General features: G+C 40.0%; 1 protein-coding gene across 2 annotated transcripts in view; it reads right to left on the reverse strand.

The window, feature by feature from the left end:
• The window catches only part of banp (BTG3 associated nuclear protein), a 182,467-nt gene that overhangs the window by 145,108 nt on the left and 19,015 nt on the right, over positions 1-18,344 (reverse strand). For both annotated transcript variants that reach the window (XM_080186883.1, XM_080186882.1), the window contains exon 2: positions 3,944-4,067. In XM_080186883.1, the coding sequence (XP_080043009.1) occupies positions 3,944-4,013 (70 nt within the window). In that variant the 5' untranslated portion in view covers positions 4,014-4,067. The remainder of the gene's footprint in view (positions 1-3,943; positions 4,068-18,344) is intronic.

An 18,344-nucleotide genomic window follows, 5' to 3' on the forward strand; every position in this document is an offset into this window, starting at 1 on the left:
AGGTTTCTACCATGCCTATCATTACTTTCCCCTGCCTTCAAGCTACTCTTTAAGCTTATTTTAATGAAAGGAATTTATTTAGTTTCCCCATGAATGCTGCTGACCAAAACCTTCTTCTTCAATGTCCATTTTGGACAACAACATTAGGGATTGCATCTGCATCACATAAACTTTTAATCTCTTTTCCCATTCTATCCTATCCATTGCACACAAAACTTTTCAGTACATCCACACCTGCTACTCACCTTGCCCTGTAAAAGCTCTACACACATTTCTGACCCTAGTGTTTGCCCATTCTCTTTGTGTACCAACTCAATTGGTTTCTCTTATTCTCCAGTGTCTAGATTCATTTTTCCCTGTTTAAGACTGATAACCTCAATTTCTCGAATGTTTAATTTCCAGCATAATGATTTTGTGTGGCCCAGTTTATTACAGTGGAAACACCTAACCTTTTTCACCTTGGCAGTACAGTGGCAGAGTGGATAGCACTACTGCCTCACAGTGCCAGAGACCTGGGTTCGATTCCCAACTTGGGTCACTGTCTGTGCGGAATCTACATGCTCTTCCTGTGTCTGTGTGGGTTTCCTCTGGGTGCTCCGGTTTCCTCCCACAGTCCATGGTATGAGTTAGGTGGATTGGCCATGCTAAATTACCCCTTATTGTTAGGGGGACCAGCTACAGTAAATGCATGGGGTTATGCGGATAGGGCCTAGGTGGGATTATGGTTGGTGCACACTCAATGGGCCGAATGGCCCCCTTCTGCATTGTAGGGATTCCATGATTCTATTTTCATATCTCTCATCCATGCTTAATGTTTCTGATCACTCCCTCTTGCTGGCCTGCCCTTTCTTGTACCTTCCCAGTTTCTAGCTTTCTCCGATTTAGAAGTGGGTCTAAAGAGAAGCTTTGGTCTATGAACCAACTCAGTCATCCGCATCTACGGGGCCTGCTTGGCAATTCGAACTTTCTGTTTCACAACATGAATTTCAATCAAAGTACGGGCACCGTACTTACGCAAGGCAACAAATCTTTAAATTCCTCCAACAGAATTATTTCTCTTAGGGCTTCATAAATTTCTTCTATTTTCAGTGCTCACACCCACCTATCAAAATAACTTTGTTTAACCCTTTCAAATTCAATGCAAGTCTGTCCAAACTGTTTTCTTATAGCACAAAACTTTTGTCTGTAAGCTTACAACCCTAGCTCATAAGCACCCAATATAGCTTTCTTCACCGTCTCATAGTCCCTAGACCTTTCCTTGGACAGAAATGCAGACTTCACTAGCCCTATCTACAAGTTTAGTCTGTAAAAGTGGAGTCTAAATGTTTTGTGGCCATTTCATTCTGGAGCAGAATCGATAGGATGAATCATTTGCTCCTATGTCTTATGGTCAGTTGCTTATTACCCCAAAAGATATGGCACACAGGATCCATTTCTCATCCAAGTCTCAACACTGATGGAGCATGCACTAGTCATCCTATCATAATATTAAGTACACTTGTATAGCATTGTGATTTAGGAAATTTAGAAAGTGACAAAACTGTGAAAGGGGATAGTATAAATGGAAATTGAATTATCAACCACAGTTAACATGGGACAAACAATACAGTGTAAAAACCAGGATGGCATTTTTTATTTGTTCAGAGGATGTGGGCACAGCTGGCTAGGCCAGTATTTATTGCCCATCCCCCCCCCCCCATAAATGCCCTTGAGAAGATGGTGATGTGCTGTCTTCTATATACTGTTATCATTACATTCTATTATTGTTTATGTATTAGTGTCACAAGTAGGCTTACATTAACTCTGCAATGAAGTTGCTGTGAAAGTATCTTCATTGCCACACTCTAGTGCCTGTTCATATACACCGAGGGAGAATTTAGCATGGCCAATGCACCTAACCAGCACATCTTTCAGACTGTGATAGGAAATTAGAGCACTCATAGGAAACCCATGTGGACACAGGGAGAACGTGCAGATTCCACACAGACAGTGGGCCATGCCAGATATCAAACCTGAATCCTTGGCATTGTGAGGCAGCAGTGCGAACCACTGTTTCACTGATTGGTCTGGAAACTGAATCAAGAGAAATTTATTTAAGGTTTGAGATCATAGTGTGAAAAATACACAGCTGACTGCTTTTAATTAATTCAGAATGCTGGTGGTCTTTCTTGATTTTCAGAAGGCGTTTGACAAGGTGCCTCACAAGAGGTTATTGCAGAAGGTCAGGGGGCATGGAGTTGGGGGTAGGGTGTTAGCGTGGATAGAGGGTTGGTTGTCAAATAGGAGGCAGAGAGTGGGGGTCAATGGGTGCTATTCGGATTGGTGGTTGGTGACCAGTGGAGTGCCCCAGGGGTCAGTGCTGGGGCCTTAGCTATTTACCATTTATATAGATGATCTGGAGGAGGGAACCGACTGTATGGTGTCAAAATTTGCTGATGACACCAAGATTGGTGGAACGGCAAATTGCGCGGAGGGTGTGGAGAGTCTGCAGAAGGATCTAGATAGGCTGGGCGAATGGGCCAGAAAATGGCAAATGGAATTTAATGTTGGCAAGTGCGAGGTGGTCCACTTTGGTAGGAATAATGGTAGGAAGGATTATTACTTACGTGGAGAAAAACTGCAGCAGGCGACGGTGCAGAGGGACCTCGGGGTCCTTGTGCATGAGTCGCAAAAACCCAGCTTGCAGGTACAGCAGGTAGTCAGGAAGGCGAATGGGATGCTGGCCTTCATAGCGAGGGGGATTGAATATAAAAGTAGGGAGGTCTTGCTGCGGCTGTATAGGGCATTGGTGAGGCCGCAGCTGGAGTACTGTGTGCAGTTTTGGGCGCTGTACTTACGCAAGGATATTTTGGCCTTGGAGGGAGTGCAGAGGAGGTTTACTAGGCTGATGCCGGAGTTGAGGGGGTTGAGCTATGAGGAGAGGCTGAATAAGAACATAAGAACATAAGAAATAGGAGCAGGAGTAGGCCATCTAGCCCTTCGAGCCTGCCCTGCCAATCAATAAGATCATGGCTGATCTGTCATGGCTCAGTTCCACATTCCCGCCCTCTCCCCATAACCCTTAATCCCCTCTCTCATCAAAAACCCATCAACCAATAAACTAGGCTTGTACTCGTTAAAGTTTAGAAGAATGAGGGGAGATCTCATTGAGACGTATAAGATGATGAATGGGATGGATAGGATAGAGGTGGAGAGGCTCTTCCCGCTCAGAAAGGACAGTAGGACTAGGAGGCACAGCCTCAAGATAAAGGGGGGGCGGTTTAGAACGGAGTTGAGGAAGAACTTCTTCACTCAAAGGGTGGTGAATCTCTGGAATTCTCTGCCCGTTGACATGGTGGAGGCTACCTCGCTAAACATTTTTAAGACGCGGGTTGATGGGTTTTTGATAAGAGAGGGGATTAAGGGTTATGGGGAGAGGGCGGGAATGTGGAACTAAGCCACGACAGATCAGCCATGATCTTATTGAATGGCGGGGCAGGCTCAAAGGGCTAGATGGCCTACTCCTGCTCCTATTTCTTATGTTCTTATGAATGGTTCAATCAAGAACATTTTGAAACCAATTTGCTTGGAAATATTTAATTTGCACATTAAGATAGTTGACTATGACAGTAATTATAGCAATATTCAAATAGCACCTGAATCGACATTAATGAAATTGTTTTAAGAATCAAAGCTTCAAGGAACATACCTAATCTCAAAGCTTAATAATATTTCTTAGTTTTCTTGACTACTATAACTTTTCTTCAATAAAGTTTATATTTTTCAACTTATTCATGGAATGTTAACCTTTTCATTCCTGCAAAATGTGACACTCTTACAGATCAGAACAAGTGATGAAAAATATGTTCTGTGAAAAAATAATTTAGCACTTGAAGCATTTAAACCCCAATCCAGCATTATTTTTTGCATGTTTGGTTAAGATAAATATTATCCTATAGTTTACCTGCTTGATCTTCTGTTAGGTCATCAACTGCAATCTGAACCACATCTGTCAAATCGTGTTCTGACATCATCTAGTTACAACACAGCATCAACCTCCACTCTAGAGACCCACTAAAGTCTGCAATCTGTAACAGATTAAAAACAATAATAATTACCAAATTAACATGAAAATTGTCCAACCTTTATTTCTGAGACCAATTGTTGCATTTCAATTATAATACTTTTAATACATGTTTTCCACCATGAACAATGCACTCAATCATCTGCTGGTCAGTCAGGCTGATAGACCAGCACCAGCAGCAATCTTCAAAGTCAGCATTAATAATGCTTTTCATAAACATTCTCTTTGGCCAGTATCCCTAAAGAGCACAAAAATACTTCATGCTAAATACCTGTGAAATGAGACAGGAATAATTAATGATCTTGCAGTTAGGGATCCTCTCAGAAGAAGTGATCGCAGTATGGTTGAATTTAAAATACAGATGGAGCACGAGAAGGTAAAATCCAATACCAGTGTCTTGTGCTTAAACAAAGAATATTACAAAGGGATGAGGGAAGCGTTGGCTAAGGTAGACTGGGAGCAAAAACTTTATGGTGGGACAATGGAACCATAAAGTGGAGGAGTTTCAAAGCAATCTTTCATTGTGCTGAATAAAACTATATATCCGTGATAAGGAAGGACTGTAGAAAAAGAGATAAACACAGTAAAAAGTCTGACAACACCAGGTTTAAGTCCAACTGATTTATTTGATAGTAAACTCACTAGCTTTCGAGGTTACCCCCTTCGTCAGGTAAATGGAGAGTTCTGGCCTCAGACAGAGCATATAAAGCACAGACAGTTTACAGATTACTGATTAGAATGCGAATCTTTACACCTAACCTGCTGTTCAAGTCTTAAAGTGGCTAACAATGTGAATGGAAGGAGCACTGATCACAGGTTAAAGAGATGTGTATTGTCTCCAGACAATACACCGATAGCCAAGTTCTGCACACATAAGGACAGTCTCAACAGGGATCTTGGGTTCATGTCGCACTATCTGTAACCCCCGTGACTTGCCTGGGTTTGCCAGGCATTGTTAGCCACTTTAAGACTTGGACAGCAGGTTAGGTGTAAAGATTCGCATTCTAATCAGTAATCTGTAAACTGTCTGTGCTTTATATGCTCTGTCTGAGGCCAGAACTCTCCATTCACCTGACGAAGGGGGTAACCTCGAATGCTAGTGAGTTTACTGTCAAATAAATCGGTTGGACTTAAATCTGGTGTTGTCAGACTTTTTACTGTGTTTATCCCAGTCCAATGCCAGCATATCCACATCAGAAAAAGAGATAACCAGCCATAGATATCTAAGGAAATAAAGGAGGATATCAAATTGAAAGAAAACACATACAAACTAGTAAAGATTAGTGGGAACGTAGAAAATTGGGAAATCTTTAAAGGTCAATAGTAAACCACAAAAAAAGCTATAAAGAAAAGTTAAATGGATGATGAGGGCAAAATTAGCTCAGAATACAAAAGCAGATAGCAAAAGTTTCTACAAATATATAAAACGAAAAAGAGTGGTTAAAGTAAACATTGGTCCTTTAGAGGATGAGAAGGGGGATGTAATAACCGGAAATGAGAAAAGGGCTGAGGCATCGAACAGATGTTTTGCGTCTGTCTTCACACTGGAAGACACAAATAACATGCCAAACATTGGTGACAAGAAGTTACGGCAGGTGAGGACCTATAAACTATTATCACAAAGGAGCTGGTGTTCAGCAAGTTAATGGGGCTAAAGGTAGACAAGTCTCCTGGTTCTGATGGAATGCACACTAAAGGAGATGGCAGGAGAAATAGCAAATGCGCTGGTGGTAATTTACCAAGATTCGCTGGACTCTGGGGTGGTTCCCACAGATTGGAAAACTGCAAATGTGGTGCCACTGTTTAAAAGGAGGTAGTCAAAAGGCGGGTAACTACAGGCCAGTTAGCATAACTTCTGTAGTAGGGAAAATGCTTGAATCTATCAAGAAAGAGTGAGACATCTGAATATAAAATGTCCCATTCTTAAGACGCAGCACGAGTTCATGAAGGGAAGGTCATGTTTGACTAATTTGGTGGAATTCTTTGAGAACGTTACATGAGCAGTGGACAATGGAGAACCTGTGGATGTGGTGTATCTGGGTTTCCAGAAGGCATTTGACAAGGTGCTGCATCAAAGACTGTTACATAAGGTACAAGGTACATGGTGTTACAGGTAATGTATTAACATGGACAGAGGATTGGTTAACTAATAGAAAGCAAAGAGTGGGATAAATGGGTGTTTTTGTGGTTGGCAATCAGTGACTAGTGGTGTGTCTCAGGGATCAGTGTTGGGACCACAATTGTTTATGATTTACATAGATGATTTGGAGTTGGGGACCAAGTGTAATGTCAAAATTTGCAGATGACATTAACCTGATTTGGAGTGGGGACCAAGTGTAATGTCAAAATTTGCAGATGACATTAACCTGAGTGGCAGAGCAAAGTGTGCAGAGGATGCTGAAAGTCTGCAAAGAGATATAGATAGTCTAACTGAGTGGACAAGGGTCTGGCAGATGGAGTACAATATTGGTAAATGTGAGGTCATCCACTTTGGTCAGAATAACAGCAAAATTTAAATGGTAAAAAAACTGCACCATGCTGCTGTGCAGAGGGACTGGCTGTCCTTGTGCATGAATCACAAAAAGTTGGTTTGCAGGTGCAGCAGGTAATTAAGGCAAATGGAATTTTGTCCTTCATTACTAAAAGAGATGGAGTTTAAAAACAGCGAGTTATGTTGCAGCTATATAAGGTAGTGGTGAGGCCATACCTGGAGTACTGTGCACAGTTTAGGTCTCCTTACTTGAGAAAGGATATACTGGCACTGGAGGGGGTGCAGAGGAGATTCACTAGGTTGATTCCAGAGTTGATTTATGAGGAGAGACTGAGTAGACTAGGGTTATAATTATTGGGATTCAGAAGAATGAGGGGAGATCTTATAGAAACATATAAGATGATGCAAGGAATAGATAAGATAGAAGCAGGGAAGTTGCTTCCACTGGCAGGTGAGACTAGAACGAGAGGGCATGGCCTCAAAGTAAGGGGAAGCAGATTTAGGACTGAGTTGAGAGAAACATCTTCACACAAAGGGTTGTGAATCTGTGGAATTCCCTGCCCAGTGAAGTAGTTGAGACTACCTCATTGAATGTTTTTGAGGCAAGGATAAATATATTTTTGAACAGTGAGGGAATTAAGGGTTATGGTGAGCAGGCAGGTAAGTGGATTTGAGTCAATGAAAAGATCAGCCATGATCTTATTGAATGGTGGAGCAGCTTGAGGGGCCAGATGGCCTACTCCTGCTCCTAATTCTTATGTTCTTATAAATACAACTTGTCACCTTCCATCACCTTTGTAATATGTAAACATTCAGGCAGTAAGGTGGCACAGTGGTTAGCACTACTGCCTCACAGCACCCTGGACCCAGGTTCAATACCAGCCTTGCACACTCTCCCTGTGCCTGCGTGGGTTTCCTCCCACAGTCCAAAGATGTGCAGGTTAGGAGGATTGGCCATGCTAAATTGACCCTGGCGTCAACTGGGGATTAGCTGGGTAGATGTGTGGGTTACGTGGATTGTAATCAGTACAGATTCAATGGGCCAAATGGCCTCCTTCTATACTGTAGAGATTCTATAATGAGATTGAGAATGCGATTGCTTTACATTTGTTCAGGCCTTACTTAAATATTATAATTTGATCAATTAAGTTAAATACTGAATTTCACAACTCTGCATGTGACTATGTCACCCATTGAAATAGGGTAAAAGACTGCTGAGCAGGCTTTCTTTGCATTGCTTCTAAAGTGTAGTTGGCGTTTTTGTTGTTACAAGAGCACCGTTTTGAGCTGAGAGCATCATGCAAACATTATGCCTGGAACTTCTTGCAAATATTAACACTTATAAACCAGTTATGAAATTTTACAGAAATCTGCATTTTGCAAAGCTACAATTTCTTGGTTTCCTAAATCACGATATAATATAAATCACCAAATATTATGACAGGTTGAACTGGTGCACTAATGTTGAGACTAGGATGAGAAATGGATTCCGTGTAACATATGTTTCTAGGCAAAAGGCAAATGCTCAAAGGAAGGAGTATTTATAATTCTCTAAAAATCTGCATTGACTTGTTCAACCACGTCTTTAATTGATGAAAGGGCGTAATCCTTCACTGCACTTGTTGAAGTGAGAACTGCGAATGCTGGGGTAGCTTCATTCGTATTGCTCCTTACCATCATAAAGTCATGAAGGAATTTTCAGTTTTGTTAAGTTGCTGTTTGGACAGATGTTGCCAGTTAATCTGGCCAAACAATGACTTGACTCACTTTTCAAATGAAGGGGAGGGACTTGATTCACAATTTGACTATGAAAGCCTTACTAGTGGAGGTGTGTCCTTACCACAAGTTTGAAGTTTATTCATTAGTCTCAAAAGTAGGCTTACAATAACACTGCAATGAAGTTAGTGTGAAAATCCCCTAGTCACCACACTATTCAGGTACACAGAGAGAATTTAGCATGCCCAATGCACCTGACCAGCACGTCGTTCAAGCTGTTGGAGGAAACTGGAGCACCCAGAGGAAACCCACGCAGATACAGGAGAACATGCAGACTTCCCAGACACTGACACAAGCTGGGAATTGAATCCAAGTCCCTGCTAACCACTGTGCCATCGTGTTGCTCTAAGCAAGTACAGTCCCCATATTGACATCTTGCAAAAATAGAGTTAGCCAATGGAGTTGAATATTGTGTACAACAAATTAGTTTTACATGTCATATTGGCATAAGTTACATTAAATCTAAAATCTATCTGCAAAGTTTAAAGATAATGATATTATGTTACTGCATTTACAAAGCTCAGTTTACAGAATATTTCCGTCTTCCATATCCATTACCCCAGAGACCCCCAGTGGTCAATCCTTGATTCCGTTCTTTCCATTATCGTTAAGTTACTCCCTCAGTGGCTTCAGAGACAGAGGATCAGGTTCCGTATGAATGCCTCAAACATGCAACTCCATCACTACATCATCTCTCGTAACCCTTCCAGTTCCTCTGTTCTCAGAGCAGCTTATCCAACATGAAAGAGGCACAATTCCCTCTGGTTGATAATGGGAAGACCAAAGCAATCATTTTGGCCACTCTATCAACAATACTCCTTGCTACTAATTCCATGCCCCTCCCCCGTTATTATCTCAGACTAAATCAGAATTTGCAATCACAGCATCCTAGTTAATCTGAAGTTTAGTATAACATTGAATGCACCCTTATCTCAGTCTATCTGCTGAAACATTCAGCCATTACCATGGTCCATTCAAAACACTGCTGCATGCATCATAGCCTGAACAAAATCTCACTCATGCAGCACATGCCCTCATTAACCTACATTAGCAATTCCCAGAGTGTTTTGAATTTAAACTCTCAACCTTATTTATTCCTACCCTACTCTTGATCATTAAAAAAACACTCAAACTCTTGAACCTTGCCTCCCCTTAAGTTACTACTATACATTGTCTCCAACCACCTAGATCCTACATAACGGAATTGTCTCCATAATGTGAGAATGGATTTTTAAATGGAGAACATTGTGCTATTTTGTAAAGAAGGATATGTGTGTGTGTAAACGTGTGTGTGTGTATAAATTATTTAATTAAGCTGGAAAAAGATTAGTGGAGTCCTTTTGTCTGGAAGAGTTGAGAGAAAGAGAAAAAAGACACTAGATGCACACATTTGTGATTAAAACTTTCCTGGTCAAGTGGTTTATAAGTAAATAAGCTAAGTTTAGAAATGTGCATTAGGAGAAACATAGGGATCTGTTGTTTTCAGCCGTAAATTTCAAAGCACAGTAAAATGCTTTTATAGCTTGCAAAAATTTTGCAAGTGAACAAGGTTATTCAATTTTATTTGACCTGACAGTAGAGGCCATAGGAAAACATGAAAGATTTTTATATTTTGGTGAAAGTTATGTTCAAAGAAGTGTTGAGGACAATGGAATCATAGATGAAAGGTAAAAGCAATATTTAAGGAGAGATGTTGAGATCTTAGATGTTGGCTGTCAGAGGGAGACTTGCTAGAAACAGCTCTTGGAAAAGAGGTTCAGTTTGAATCAACCATCCAAGCAAGCCAGTAAAGTCTTGTTCTGATGTTTTAGTTTGCCACAGCAGAGTAGGAGATTTGAGAGGTTGTGTGGCATTCCTTATAAAGCAACAGTGGCATTGACTTAGGGTAGTATCACTGGATTTTTGTAGTTAAACATCTGTAAGGGATTGTTGCCTGGAGGGTGTTTACTTGCAGTCTGAATAAGTAGGGGCAATTTTTGGAGACAAATTTTAACTGTGTAACTGTAATCTTACATGCTTACATTTTATTTTCTTTTTGGTAATCAATCTTTTAATTTTAATAACCCAGGAGTGTTACTAGATTTTGTGCTTTTCAGAATACATGAAAAAGGGTATGGCCCAGTAAGCCAAGTTTCCTTTTGGATTTTGGTTTGCTCAGTAATTAACATCTGTTGTGGTCATAATACATTAAACCCTTTTGACTCAACATCGTCCTTTCTTTCATGGTAACCTAGCTCTTTGGTCATGCCTTATATTTTCTTATTAATCTTGCTAACCATTTTTAAATAGGTCTCTGTGAAGAATCTTTATTTATTCATATATTAAATTTTGCAACATTACTGTATCATGGAGAAAGCAAGTGGGAACTATAGGATCCCCACGTTCGCTAGTAATTCAAAAAAGGCACAAGCCTTTTGTTTGTAGAGAACTGGGCCCTGTGTATGAATGTATGCTGATTGTAGTAAGCACAAGTGAGCTATGTTACAAGACTGACTTATTATTTTAAATTGATTGTTAGTGTAACCAGTCTAGACCGATTGTAGTAGCCTATGCTGATTGTAGTAAGCGTAAGTGGGCTAATGTTATGAGATTGACTGATTATTTTAAATTGATTGTTAGTGTAACCAGTCTAGACAATTTACACTAACAATCAATTTAAAATAATCAGTCAGTCAATCTCATAACATAGTTCACTTAAGCTTACTACAATCGGCATACATTCATACACAGGGCCTAGTTCAGTGAACAGACCATCTCAAATTATCCTGGAAAAGCAAGGAATCTCAAAAATATAAACAGATTAAGGAAGCTGCTTCACAATATTGCCATTAGTGAGTAAACAAATGGCATTTTCCATCAACAGGATGCTGCCATCAGTCCAAAAAGACACACAATTGAGCAATGTCATGCATGAATTTCAGTGCCAATGCAATGCCAGATCCTTATGCTGACACAATGCCAGATCCTTAGGCGTATTCCCAGCAATTGGCTGGTCAAATCCAACAGAATGTTCCTTCAGGCAAAGATCCTACTCAACCAGCCTTTGCTTACAAAACTCAAAACAAAACATCTGCTGCTGGATTTGATTCCATAACTGAACAACACTTGCTCAACAATCCTGATTGCACTGACAGCCGTATTAACAAACAATTTAAAGTAATCAATCGAGTTTGAAACATGGTTCATTTAGACTTGCTAAAACAACATACATTCATACACAGGGATCTGTTCTCTGCAAATAAGAGAAATATGTTCAAGCCTTTTCTAAATTACCAAGAAGCTTAGGAAGTACACGGTTCCCCACTGTTTTCTCCATGGCAGTGCCTCAGCGAATCAGAGTTGAATTGCCAATCAGCACCTTTTTCTCCTGTAATATAAATTGTGACCTTCTGAAATTTGGCATTTTTGCATTTGCCCTTGTGTCACTCTTTTCAATAAATTGTTCACTTACTTGCAGTTAGAGAAATGGGTACAGATGACAAAAAAAAGAGACAAAACAGGGCATTATAGACAGCATGATATCAGCAGTTAGGCAAATTGTAGGGTCCATTATGAAAGGTTCAATATCAGAGCGCTTGGAATCCAGTGGCAGGATCAGACAAAGTATGGATTTATGAAAGAGGTAATGCTTGTCAAATCTCCTGGAACGGACAAGGGGGAGCCAGTGGATACGGTTTATTTGGGCTTGAAGGATTTCAAAAAGATCCCACTTAAGAGATTAGTAGGACTGGCATATGAGGAGAGATTGAGTTCGTTAGAATTATATTTGCTGGTGTTTAGAAGAATAAGGGGGCTCTCGTGGAAACCAATAAAATTCTAACAGGACTAGACAGAGTAGATGCAGGATGTTTCCAATGGCAGGGCAGCCCAGAACTAGGGGTCACAGTCTAAGGATATAGGGTAGACTATTTCTCCATGAGGAGAAATTTCTTCACTCAGAGTGGTGAGCCTGTGAAAACAGTTGAGGACAAAACATTGTATGTTTTCAGTGAGTTAGATATAGCTCTTGGGGCTAATGACATGTGGTGAAAGATGGAATGGGTTACTGATTGGATGATCAGCCATGATCATCTTGAATAGTGGAGCAGACTCAGAGGCCCCCTGCTCCTATTCTCTATGTTCCTATGTAAATGAAGTTATCTTTAAAAGGATATTTTAAAAATTAAAAATCCCTATGAAACGGAAAATATATCTTCAGAAAAAATATTAGTTAAATGTGAACTTAATTAACATACCAACAGACGCAAGAAGCACTATAGAGTTATAGACCAATATTCATTAATATGGTAAACAATTCAAGAAGTGGTTAAGGTTGACAGAAGTAGGATAGTAAAATGCTAGAATGAATCTATACAGTAGTAGAACAAATTCAGGACTATTTGTTTTTAACTATCAAAAGATTAGAGCTGTTCCTTGCTCAGCAAGCAGCACTAGCACCCAACAGTTTTCATGAAGAAAATTGGATTTGGTGCTGGGCAACTGAAAGAGGTCAAGATTGAAAATCCAGCAAGGTCCAATGATCCCAGCATGGTAAAAGATCTGAAATCTTCTGTGATGCGTGGATGGATACTTTCAAAAGCTGCAAATTGACACGGATAGAGATGATTTATTCAAAACCAGGATTGGTCGAGTACTGGAACAATACAACACACAACAAAAACAGGAATCTCAGACTAGTGTCTTAAACTTAAATAAGGGCAATTACGAAGAAATGAGACAGATTTGGCTAAAGTGAACAAGGAAGTTAGATTATGAAAAAGGTGCAGCGGCAGATAATTTTGGAGATATTTCAGAATTATCAAAAAAATACACGCCAGTGAGAAAGAAAGACTTGAAGCCTAAAGGGAAGGACATAAAATCAGTGGCAAACTAAGATGTTAAAAATAGTACCAAATTGAAAGAAAAAGTGTATAATTCCACAAAGATGAGTGGCAGGTCAGAAGATTGGATGGAATATAAAGAACAGCAAAGAATGGTTAAAAGATTTATAAGAAGGGAGAAAATTAAGAGCATGAGAGAAAACAAACTGGAAAATAAAAACAAATAATAATTAATTTTTGAGAGTTCTGGTCCTCTAGAGTGTGTGTCTGGGGAACTAATACTAGAAAATAAAGAAATGGTAGATGAACAGATATTTTGAATCTGTCTTCACTGTCGAGGATACAAGTAATATCCCAGAAATAATTATGATTCAAGAAATGAAATGGAAGAAGGAACTTGAAACAATTACAATCACCAAGGAAAAGATACAAAGAATATAATTAGAACTAAAAATTGAAAAGTCTTAAAAGTTCCCAAGGATATAGAAAGATCCCAACAGACTGGAAAAAAAAAGTGATTTTATTAAAAAAAGATGGGACACAAAAACAGAAAACAGACAGACAATTTGGCTTAATATCTGCCATAGGAAAATTGCTAAAATCTACAATTAAGGAGTTTATAGCAGGGAAGTTATAAAATCTCAATGGAATCAGGCAGTCAACATGGTTTTGTGAAAGTGAAAGTTTGAGGAAATAACAATCAATATGAACATGTTTTATTCATTTACAGGATGTGGATGCCACTAGCCAGCATTTGTAGGCCATCCCTAACTGCCCTTCAGAAGGTGATAGTGAGCTGCCTTCTTGAACCGCTGTAACCCCTGAGATGTAGGTACATCCACAGTGCTGTAAGGGAAGAAATTCAAGGATTTTCACCATGGAAGTGAAGTGATGTATTTTCAAATCAGAATGACAAGCAACTTCGAAGAGAACCTCCAGGTGATGTTGTTCCCAAGTATCTGCTACTCTTGTCCTAGATGTAGCAGTCGTGGGTTTGGAAGATGCTGTCTAAAGAACCTTGGTGAGTTTTCGCAGTGCATCTTGTAGCTGGTACACACAGCTGCCACTGTTTGTTAGTGGTGGGAGGTTTAATGTTTATGGAAAACGTAACAATCAAGCAGGCTGCTTTGAACTGTACAGTGTCACACTTCAGTGCTGCTGGTGCAAGTGGAGAGTATTCCAGTACTGACTTGAGCCTTGTAGATTGTGGACAGACTTTGGGGGGAGGAGGGGGAGTCATGAGATGAGTTACTAGTAGGCTACCATAGCCTGCTCTGGTAGCCACAATATTTATATGGTTAATCTAGTTCAGTTTCTGGTCAATGGTAACCCCCATGATGTTGATAATGATGGATTCAGCAATGGTAATGCCATTGAATGTCATGGGATGATGGCAAGATTCTCTCTTGTTGGAGATGGTCATTGCCTAATACTTGTGTGGTACTACTTATCACCAATTACCAATGCCTAGATATCGCCCAGGTTTTTCTGCATTTGGACATGAATTGCTTCAGTATCTGAGGAGTTGCAAATAGTGCTAAACACTGCACAGTCATCAGCGAACATCCCCACGTCTGACCTTATGAAGGAAGGAAGACCACTGATGAAGCAGTTGGATGGTTGGGCCTCAGACACGAACCTGATGAACTCCTGTGGCGATGTCCTGGAACTGAGATGACTGATTTCCAACCACCACATCCATCTTCCTTTGTGCCATGAAGGGTTTGCCCCTATTCCCAATGACTTCAATTTTGCTAAGTCTTCCTGGATGCCATTCTCTGTTAAATGCTGCCTTGATGTCAAAGGCAGTCACTCCCACCTCACCTCTGACATTCAGTTCTTACATCCATGTTTAAAACAAGGTTGTAATGAGGTCAGAAGCCAAGCAAGCCTGACGGAAACCAAACTGACCATCTGTGAACAGGTTGTTGCAGAATAAGTGCCACTTGATTGTGCTGTTGATGACCATTTCCATCACTTTGCAGATAATCACTGATGGGGGGTAACTGGCTGAGTCAGATTTATCCTGTTTCTTGGGTACAGTGTATACTTAAGCAATTTTCCACATTGCCAGTTAGATCCCAATGTTGTAGCTGTACTGCAACAGCTTGGCTAACGGTGTGGCAAGTTCTGGAGCACAAGTTGACAATTGCCAGAATATTGTCATAGCCTTTGCAGTATCCAGTGCCTTCAGCCCTTTCTTGATATTAAATGGAGTGGGTCAAATTGGTTGAAGACTGGCATCTGTGATGTTGGGGTAACTCTGAAGGGGACCAAGATAGGTCAACCACTTGGTACTTTTGGCTGAGGATTATAACAAATGCTTCAGCCTTATCTTTTGTGCTCCTCCCTCATTAAGGATGGGCATATTTGTGGAGCCTCCTACTCGAATGAGTTGTTTAATTGACCATCCCCATTCACGTACCCCCCTCAGAGCTTCCTCCAAGTGGTGTTCAGCACAGAGGGGTGCTGATTCATCACCTGGGAGTGGACAGTACATGGCATTCAGCAACAGATTGTGACTGGGGTCAGAGTGGATATTGAGGACTCCTAGGGCAAATCCCTCCCAGCTGTGCCACCACCTCTGTTGTCCTACCAGGAGGTATACCCAGTCTGGGACATTATCTTTCTCAGACTGTTGCCTGACTAGTCCATGAGTCAGCTCTCCCACTTTTGGCACAAGCCCCAGGAGAACTCTACAGGATCTACAGGCTCGGTTTGCTGCTGCCATTTCTGGTGCCCAGGTCAATGCCAGGTGGTCTGTCTGGTTTCATTCTTTTTGTATACAACTGAGTGGCTTTCTGGGACATTCAAGAGTCACATGTCACCAGACAAGATAAGGACAGCAATGTCCTATTACAATAACCGTTTCATGGTGTCAGGATGAGATTCAAACCCAGGTCTCTAGAAACACTGGGTTTCAGAATTACAAATCTAGCAATAATACCATTGAGCTACCACCTTCCCAGGGAACTTGTGGAAATTCCAGAAGATATTTTACAAGATGCCACAAAGGTTGCAACATAAAATAAGAAGTGGGTGGAAAATGTGCTGTACATAGTGCCAAAGTGATAGGAGTAAATAAAAGTTTTGCTTAAATTTTCACAAAACAGGTGTGCATCATAGAACCATCAGGAATAGATATATAACTTATAGTTGTAATTATTATAGAAAATTGGAATGACATTACGCAAATTTAAGGTACACACATCACAAGATTAAATCATTTGTGGATTAAACGATTCTAAGGGAAGCTATTAAAGACATCATGGAGATTTAGAAAGTATTATTCCAAAATTCTCTGAAAAAACAAATGATTAACATGACAACCTACTTCAAGGAAGGAAGCAGAAAATAATAAGCCAGACTAATTATTTTAGAAAGCAGGTAATGTTTCAACAATCTTACAGAATGGTTTAAATAAATGATATAATAATGAAAATGTAGTAAAGATATTTTTATAGGCTTTTAAAAAACAACTAAGATACCACATTAAACTAAGGAGGACACAGTCAAATGAATATAGAGAGAGGTGGAGCATAAAACTAAAGAATAAGGATAAATGTAAGTTTTTCAGAGAGGCAGAATCTGGTGAGAGGTATGATATGGGACTGTCTGTTATGATGGCTCTTATTTACTATTTATGTATACAATATATGTGTAAACAATCTAAGTTGAGAATGAGAAGTTATCAAAATCTCAATGACATTGAATCATCAGCATATAGAGACTAAAATGAATGTCTATTAGAGGCTATAAAGTATAATAAGTCTACTTATTTAAAATGAATGCTTGAATAATTACAGATCAACCTATTATTGGGGTGGAGAGGTTGACCTACCATTAAGATATGGATAGACAACTAAATATTAGTCCAGAGGCAAAACATCCAACTATGCTGTGCTGTGAAAAATGTAGATTCATGCCTGCCATTCTTCAAAATGGTTTTATCCCCTTAGTTAGTCTGCCAGGAAGTACTGGTGGAGACAAGACATGCCCCCAAGAAGACTGGCCTAAAAACAGGAACAAAGTAATTAGGACAAAAAAAAATAAAATGAAAGTTTGGTTTAATCACAAATAACTCACAAAAAGACAAAAATCAACAATTTAAAATTTATTGTTAGTTTTGCAATGTCAACAATAATTCATAGGACACTGTTGGAAGTGGACACTGAAACAAAACTGCAAAAGTATTCTTTCAAATGTCAGTATTTCAAATGATTTAGAGGCATAATAATCAACAAGACTTCTTTAAAAACTTGAATTGTTATTCAGAATATTTTTCCAGTTTTAGTCAATTTTCAAAATATTGTTTGAATTGGGTTCTGGCTGTCATCATAGAAATCATAGAATCCTACAGTGCAGAAAGAGGCTGTTTGGCATATTGAGTCTGCACCAACCACAATCCCATCCCATGCTCTATCCTCTCAACCTCACATTTACCCTGCTAATCCCCCTGACACTCGGGTCAATTTAGCATGGCCAATCAACCCAACCTGTACATCTTCGGACTGTGGGAGGAAACCGGAGCACCCAGAAGAAACTCATGCGGACATGGGGAGAATGTGCAAACTCTAAACAGACAGTGACTCGAGGCTGGAATTGGATCCGGGTCCCTGGCGCTGTGAGACAGCAGTGCTAACACTGTGCCATAATGCCGGCCACTGGAAGGTACTCATTTGAAAGGGTTACTGATGGTCAACTTTTATTTTTCAACTTCAATTAGGTCAGATATCCACTATGCCTGTCCATGCTGTCAATCAGAAGACCTTTTCAGATACCAATGATACTAAAAGCCAGTCAGTTAAATGAATCTGCTCATTGACCAGAAAGCCAAAATATCCAGTAGGGTGTTTGCTATTGAAAAGCAGCCAGCAGTTCCAGGAATAGGTTTAGTTTTCAAAGATAAGCAATGGTACCCTGTGCATGAGAAACTGCTCAGACTGTCAAGAAATTTCCATAATACAGAGTTTGTCAAAGAATACAATACTACTTTGTCTATAGTTCTCAGGCATAGCATAGGCATTCTGCAATCAGCTGTACGTTGAATCACTAGAATCATTACAGTGCAGAAGCCCATCGGGTATGTATAGAACCACCTTTTTAAATCGTACCCAGGCTCTAACCTTGCTTTCTCGGGACACTAAGGGGCATTTAGTATGGCCAATTCACCTAACCTGCACATCTTTGGAGT

This window comes from Carcharhinus amblyrhynchos, chromosome 4 (assembly GCF_965287045.1).
Source record: "Carcharhinus amblyrhynchos chromosome 4, sCarAmb.v2.hapA, whole genome shotgun sequence".
Taxonomy (NCBI): domain Eukaryota; kingdom Metazoa; phylum Chordata; class Chondrichthyes; order Carcharhiniformes; family Carcharhinidae; genus Carcharhinus; species Carcharhinus amblyrhynchos.